This window comes from Pygoscelis adeliae, unplaced genomic scaffold (genome assembly GCF_000699105.1).
Source record: "Pygoscelis adeliae isolate BGI_AS28 unplaced genomic scaffold, ASM69910v1 Scaffold242, whole genome shotgun sequence".
NCBI lineage: Eukaryota > Metazoa > Chordata > Aves > Sphenisciformes > Spheniscidae > Pygoscelis > Pygoscelis adeliae.
Genome location: NW_008824369.1, coordinates 164,446 through 172,159, shown reverse-complemented (window position 1 = coordinate 172,159; position 7,714 = coordinate 164,446). Strand labels below are relative to the sequence as shown.

The following is a 7,714-nucleotide window of genomic DNA, read 5'->3' as shown; positions in this document are numbered from 1 at the left end:
AAGAGATACAGTCTGTTAAACAAACAGAAACCGAGTTCAGAGAGAACCACTGAAGACAGAAATTCCCTATAGATGTGTTGATAGTGCAGGTAAGGTCAGCCACCTAGGCAATGAGAAGAGACAGACATGATCCTTCTGGTCTTTTGGAAAAGAACACTAAATCAACAATGGGCATGGTTATATACCCAGCCATACAAACCTTTATATTGCCTTAAAATCATCAGGCAATAAAGGAGACAAAAAACAAAACCCTAGGTATTAAAAAAAAAAAAGTGTTGTCCTAGAATAAAACTGAAGATACTTCTCAAGGAACAACAAAGCTGAAATATGATTAATGGCTTGCTGCATTTTATCCACTCTGATTTACCAGTGTGCACACCCGGATTGCAAAGTAGCTGTTACGTTTCCACTCAAAGACAGGTGAAGAAAAGAAACGCACAGTTCCTTCATTCTTTGGGTTGAAGTCTAGGGATATAGTGCCTGAAATACTAACCACTACTCAACAAGACTGGATCTGCTGCCTGCAAGAATCTCCAGGACCTGCGACAAGTGCATGAACAAAGTTCTGAAAGTGCTGAGGTTTTTGTTACTAAATATTATTCAATCTTAACAGCAGGAGCTAAGCATAGCAAGAGTAAAAGAATCTTTACACAGTCGTCTATACTGTGGGATTAGATAGACACAGATTACTGAGGTATCCCTATTACCAGGATTCAGTTTGCTTTCTCTGCAGTACCTGTGTCTTCCTCTTGCAATTTTGGACTGTTCATGTGAATTTCATCTTCCTGACTCCCTTGATTAAAGCAATCTATGCAAGCTATGAAGAAAGAGACTTCAAAATGGTTGTTGCCTATTTTGTCTTAACTGATAACAGGGAACATCCGCATAACAAAAGCACTAGTAACAGGGAACATCAGATGTGTTTGTTTTCCTGCTTTTGTACAGGTCAACCTTTTCCACAATGATCAAACAATAGAGGAATTGATTGAAAATACCGAACATTCATTAAGTATTACAAATAGATTACTTTTCTGTCTGATATAAAGGATGTAGGAAGTATTCAGTACAATACCTGTATTTCTTCTTCTGAAGCTGCCATATCATAGTTTCAGACAATTCAGTGGCATAGATTTCTTCAAAGTGAGGACTCATGACTTTAGTGACTTCTCCATCCCCAGCCCCTAAATCAAGAAGTCTGTGGGATTTCCATTCTGGATTTATTTTAAGCAGTCTTTGAAATTGTTCTGGGGAAAACACGAACATTGAGCCCCTTCCCAGCAGCCTGAAATGTAAAAATGAGAAATGACCAATTTTGTACAAACTTTGACAGGAAGGACAATGAAGTAATTTAGAATGTGCTTTGGCAGCAACCAGTCACACATAATAGTAGACAAGGTCACTGCTTAGATAAATTTTAAATCCAGTTCAACTTCCCTTGCACTTGTCAGAGATCAAACACATAGCCACATGCAGTTACAGTGGTTAAGACTTCAGGAGGAATTTGATTAGGTAAGGAAGAGCTCATGGGGCGCAGCTCAAGAAAATGATCACATTAAAAAAAAAAAAAAAAGGAGGGGGGAGAGAAAGAGAGGCAAAGATAAAGGCTGAACCTTATTTGTCACGTTTGCAGATTTGAATCTCTGCCACATACTTCAAAAAAAAAGATGAAATAGCAGAGGAAGTAAAATGGCTGCAGACACAGAAGTATGCACAATGAATGAGGAATAGGATGTGGAACTAGGAGGGAAGCCAGGGAACAGATTTAAAGAAAGGATAGAGGTAACACTGCTGGAGTGGCAAAAGAGATTTTTTTAACTGTATGTTACAATGGCTTGTGCTGCTATCTGCAGATCCTGCATTCAACATGAAGAACTGTGGAATAGAAAATAGGCAACTCATTAAGGAATTGGGTAGAGGTGACAGCTGGATTCCTTATGGATCAAGTCAATGCCACACCCGCCCGTAACTGTTTGAAGACTACATAGTGACAGATTTCAGCTGTCATAGCAGAATTCAGAAGATGAAAGAGTTCGGAAAACAAGCAGACGAAAAAGAACTGGTCAGTAATAGACTGAAGGTAGATAAATACTATTCTTTAAACTAATGCTGGATAGCAGGTTAAACTTAAAAGACAATGAACAGAAATCTTTTATGTTCAAGGGGAAAAAAAGGTAAACAAAGATAAAAAGAATCAAAGAATAAAAAAATGTGAAAAAGAGGTGGCCTAGGAAAGATTGACTGTACTAAAACCAACCAAACAAAAAGGATAGAGTATACAAAGTCATACAGAAGAAACTAAAGCAGGCTATTAAATGTATAAACAGAATACAGCCAATTTAAGTATAGCCCCCTTGCAGCACACTTGTGTCAGTCCACACTGTATAATTGGCTCATAGCTATTATTCCCAACAGCACTATGAGGTGTTATTCAAAGCACTGGAGAGCCTTTGAAAAAAAATGGAAGTGAAAGGAAGAAGAGGAGACCAAAGGAACCTTTATATAAAGCTACAAGTAACTAAGAACACCGCAGGGAAGCTCATAAAGTCATCTGGTTAGAAAATAAAGAAAAAGATTATTTTTCTACCCTTAGTAGACAGCTACTATCCTCATACGAGACTGTGCAGAAGTATGTAGTAGGTGCAGAGGTGGGGTTGCTGGAAAAATCAGGTAAATGTAACAAAATGCATTCTTCATAAGGTCAAAACTGATAAGCTGTTGAACATATGTCTGAATGGGATGACATAAGCACAAAAAGGCACTGACTTTTTTGGAAAAAATACTAAAGCACCCATGAACAGCTAAATTCCCCTGCAGCCACAGAAGAGACTGATGCAATAAGATAAGGATAATATTGTTTTATAAACGTCTCTCTTCCTGCCTTCCTGATGTTTCACTAGTCAAACATGCTACATCAGCAGTTACCTGTTGAAGTACAGCTTACACACAAATTGAGGCGAAATTAAGTTTTACAGAATAAGAGAAAGGACAGAATTCTGTTTGACATTAGCGTTACCAGACACAACACTCCACGAACGTCTGCACCGTTTAGAAATCAGCCTAGGTTTGCAGTGGGTATGCACACACCCTCTACTAGAAAAAGTTTTAGATGCAATACAGAACTGACTGGATACAGCTACCTGCAACAAGGACAATCACAACAGTAACTGATATAGATATAGCAGCAGGTAAAGTAACGGGCAAGGGGAGGGGGGGAAGAAAGCAGAGGGAAGAGGGATACATTGTCTAAGACAAAGAGAACACTCTCTTATTCAGAAGGAAATTAATACAAGTAATGGTTATAAAATACAATTAGAGTCCTCTGACTATCTCTTATTAATCGCTATTACCTCCCATGTCCCCCGCCCATACTGGAAATGGTGTTCTTCAATTAAGAGGGTTGGGTGTGAAGAGTGCAGTAGGGCATTTCAGATCTGTTAGACTGGCAAAAAGAAAACTAAAAATTTAAGAAAAGCTGACAGATCAAGGGGTAGGACTGAACGCTTGAAAACTCTAAATCCAAACTGTGTTAGTTGACCTAAGATTGATTTTTCACTTACCCATTGATAGATGTTCTAGACATAAAGAGGCTAAAAATTGAGGACACAAAAGAGTGATAGAGCTGGATAAATAGCCAGCCTGATTTCTCAATGCTGTTGTTTAAGAAGATCTGTGTTCCTTGGTCAAGGTAACTCTGGACAAAAATAGGCTGAAGGGATTCAGACAACTGTTCTGTGTTGCAGACATACCACTAGAGAAAGAGATAAAGGATCATTAAAAAGTTCAGCAATATAAAACCAGAAGTAGTTAAAAAAAATTGAATACACAGAAGGCCATTATCAATTTCTGTAAATATAAAAATTTAGTTTTTCCTACAGACTTTTCAACAAGCTTCAGGATTAATTTAACTTAGATTTGAATTGTAATCAAGTGAGGACCGATTACTTCCTAAGAAATAATGCTTTTATTTTTTGTCTTAATCATTACCCTGTACTTTGAAGAATTTTACAAAGTAACTTCCCTAGAAAGCAAGTGTGTACCAGTACAAGCAGGTCCGCAAGTCTTTTGAAACAATTACATCCATGAAGCTGCCTCCCAACATCTCTACTACACAAAGGAGCAGGTTCCCATATCTAGAAGTCATCAGTATCAGCTGAAAGGCAGTTCTATACTTTTATATCAGTAAAATAAAAAGCCCAAGCTAAAATGGGCCAATAATTCCTTTCGCCTTGTGTTACCTGGTAAAAACCACTCCTGTACAAACTAAACTAACTCTGATATGCAAGCTATTGTTCAATTAATTTTGAAGAAAAAGGATGCTACTTTTTGATATCAAATCTAGCTGGAAAAGTAATACAATATCCTAATATTTTACAATCCATGTGTAAGGCATATCTAAACTCCTTCTTTAACACCTGCTTTACATTATTTTAAATGCAAAACTTGTGCAAAACAAGGCAAACACATAGAAATTCTGAAATTTTAGGACCCTCATAGCCAGCTTCTGCATCTCCAGCAAATGCCTCTAATGCTGCAGCATTCTGGAATGTCAGCACTGATAATAAAATTCAAAAGGTTGTTCATTGCTAGGTTGCAATGCCAAGCTAAAAAGCCCCTCCACTCAATATGCAGAAGTTACAAAAAAAGTTTTAAATGTAGCATTAATTAAGAACATCACTATTATTTTTCACTCTCCTACGCTTATGCAGTTATTGCCAGCCCTTCTCATAGAATCTCTAATGCCATTGTGTCTGTTTGCTAATATAAAGAATTATTCCCTACAGCTAACACTCTCTTATCTCCCCCTTAGATCTTGCAGTAATGTTCCATAATCTGGCTGCATGTGCTTATTGTGCAGATAGCGAGTTATAAGTATCTTAAAGAGAAATGGGGAGTTTTAACAGAATCTTGTAAAAATGCATGTAGAAGGACAGCAAATGGTCAGCTGGGGTAACTCCCCAATGATTTAACACTTAAGATTGTGTCTACAGCCGTACTATGCAAAATGTACGCTCATATCCTGATCCCTTCACATTGCTGTACCTTGTTGGGAGAGGAACAGTCACTTAACACTTGTTTACACAGTGTTCAGCACAATGGGACTTCCAGTCACTACTGTAATACAAACAATAATAGGACAGGATTCTTATTCCAGTGTCCTGCTGCTTCACAATAATAGTGCCAGCAAGCAGAGGGGAGTAGACAGCTGCACCAAGATCATTATGCCAGATTGATAAACAGGGGCTCCATCAAACACTGACCCAAAGTAGCAATGGATGTCAAGACCCTTCAGCCAAGGAGCGAACATATGCCTGCTCAGGTTTACTTTGCAAACCACTTCCATAATGGGGACATTTCTGGCAGAATCAGGCTCTCAACTGTACTTTCAAACACACTTGTAGGTAGCACAAGTAAGTGATCCTTTCCTCTAAAAACCAGATTTTGAGCAAGTCTGTACCACATGATGGAGCCTGGCACAGGGATCCCCGAGACCGCTGATTTACCAGTTTAGGTCTTTTCTCACTGCAGCACAGTGCTACGTGAATGAATCAGCATAGACCAGTGATTCCCAAAAGGAATCCTTAGCGAGTTGTGAAAAACCACTAAAGCAGCAGCCTGTGTACTTTGTCCATCCATCTTCAGAAGCTGATCTCAAGAGCCTGGCAGAAGCAAACAATCCCCTGGAGCTGAGGAGGCTGGGATATGCGTCAGGTTCATTCACGAGGCTGCTGCCCAGCTACACTGGACAGGTTTGGAGTGGCTCAGATGATCTGCCTTGTGTTGCCATTTTCAGTCCAGAAGAAAATGTATCCAGCTATCAAAGCTTTGGGAAACACAGGTTTTGTTCCATAAGCGATATGACTACATATGTGCTGTACCTGAGCTCATAAACCTTGGTTCTGCACTGAACTCTGTCACCTGTAGTTCCAGGATCTGACCATGGAAACCAACAGACCCACAATTCTTGACTTTAAGACTTCTAAATATTGATATATATTGACATCACCATTGGCAGGATGATGATGGTGACAACTGTGAAAAGAGAAGCTTGTTTCCAGAAATTAGGCGTTGTTTACAGATCTCCTCTAATTTCTTCTTCATGGTTAATCTTGCCAATAAGGTTATTGGCAACAACCTATATAACAGTAGTGAATAATAGAAATGATAGCAAACTATAAGAAGAAAAAGAAAAAAAAAGCAACACAGGAAAAAACAATCCAGATTTCAAATAACAAAAGTGGTGAAAGACAGCTTAATTATGGAACTATTTCCTCAGAACAGAGACTGCTTTTGTTTTCCTCCTTGTACAATATATGAAGAGCCCTTTTCAGGCCACTAGTTTCATGACAGAAAGTGTATCAATCTCTTATAGCACAATAGTAGAAAAACTACAGCACAAAAATCTGAAGATATGTTAAGACCTTTGTTATAATAAAAATTATTATTATTGACAACTCTTGCCTAATATTAGTGAAAGGAAGAAAATGTTCTTTTAGCTAACTTACGTAAAACTGATGAAGTCAGTAAAACTGCAGAGAGTGAAAGCGCCCGGGGCCTCAACATGCAATCCTTACTTATGAGTAAACCCACAAACTCAGTAATCATAAATCTTACTAAACTTACTAAATAATCAATACTTCAGGTTTAAAATCTAGATCCAATAAATTAGAAATGGAGAGTATCCACTGCAGACCATCTACCTGTGAATGACAAAACACATTTCCTTGGCTAACTTGTCTTTCTAGTACAGTTTTTAACACCACAAAAGACTTCCAGATTTTCTTTGTTCACCAGAAGGAAATTATTTCTGTAAATCTGAATTCTGCTCCTCTTTGTCACCCTACTTATGTACTGAATGATCCAAACAGCAGACTATATTCATTAAACCCCAGTAATACATTCACTCAGTAGCAAGATTCTGGGTGTCAGCGCCCACCCAGAGCACTGCAGTAATGGATCAGTTTGAAGAATTATGATGCATAATTATGTTCTTCCTTTGTACAGCAGTCCTCAAGTATTTATGCCCCTGCTTCTTCACTAGGTCGGCTCTGTATATTTTACTTAGAATAACTCAGTATCTTCCTTCAGCACTAAGAGTTTTTATTAGCCCTTCTGAACTCCTGTCAGATTTTCAGTAGCATTTTGGTGAAATGTAGTGCAGATCCGAACATATTCCAAATGCAATCATATCACATAACCGTTGCATAGCAAGGGTATAGTCCCTAACTTCTCCACAAAGTACTGATCCACGTGCCTATACTGCCCAAATATAGCACTAACCTTTTATTGCAGTCATATCACATTGCAAACCCATTTCTAGTTTGCCATCTACTGCTGTCCCAAGGCCTCTGTGAGCTTCGAGGTTTCCCAGTTGCTCACTTTTTTTATTTTCCTCTAGATACACCAATATTAATTAAAAGAACTCCGTGATTACACACCCACCCCATTCACCACCACCTGCAAACTTCATTCAAGCGGCGTTTACTCGCAGCTCACCAGGAAAAACGCAAGACGGAGGTTTAAATCCCTCAGGAGCGGCTCTGACACCCAGCCCGATGCATTACCGCTCTCGGGACATCGCGCTGGCTTCCCCATCCCGGCGTTACCGCCGGACTCGCTCCGACGACCCTCCCGGGGCGAACACCCAAGCCCGCGGCACGCTTCGCCGGCATCCGGCCCCGACGACGCTCCCCCTGCCGCTTCCCCGCCCCCCGAC

At 39.4% G+C, this 7,714-nt stretch overlaps 1 protein-coding gene across 1 annotated transcript in view; it reads right to left on the bottom strand.

The window, feature by feature from the left end:
* The window catches only part of METTL9 (methyltransferase like 9), a 19,460-nt gene extending 11,790 nt beyond the window's left edge, over positions 1-7,670 (bottom strand). Inside the window, exons 1-3 of the mRNA XM_009320045.1 lie at positions 7,563-7,670; positions 3,558-3,748; positions 1,073-1,282 (exon numbers count right to left, since the gene is read on the bottom strand). Of these exons, the coding sequence (XP_009318320.1) occupies positions 1,073-1,282; positions 3,558-3,748; positions 7,563-7,670 (509 nt within the window). The remainder of the gene's footprint in view (positions 1-1,072; positions 1,283-3,557; positions 3,749-7,562) is intronic.
* Between the last annotated feature and the right edge of the window lie 44 nt (positions 7,671-7,714).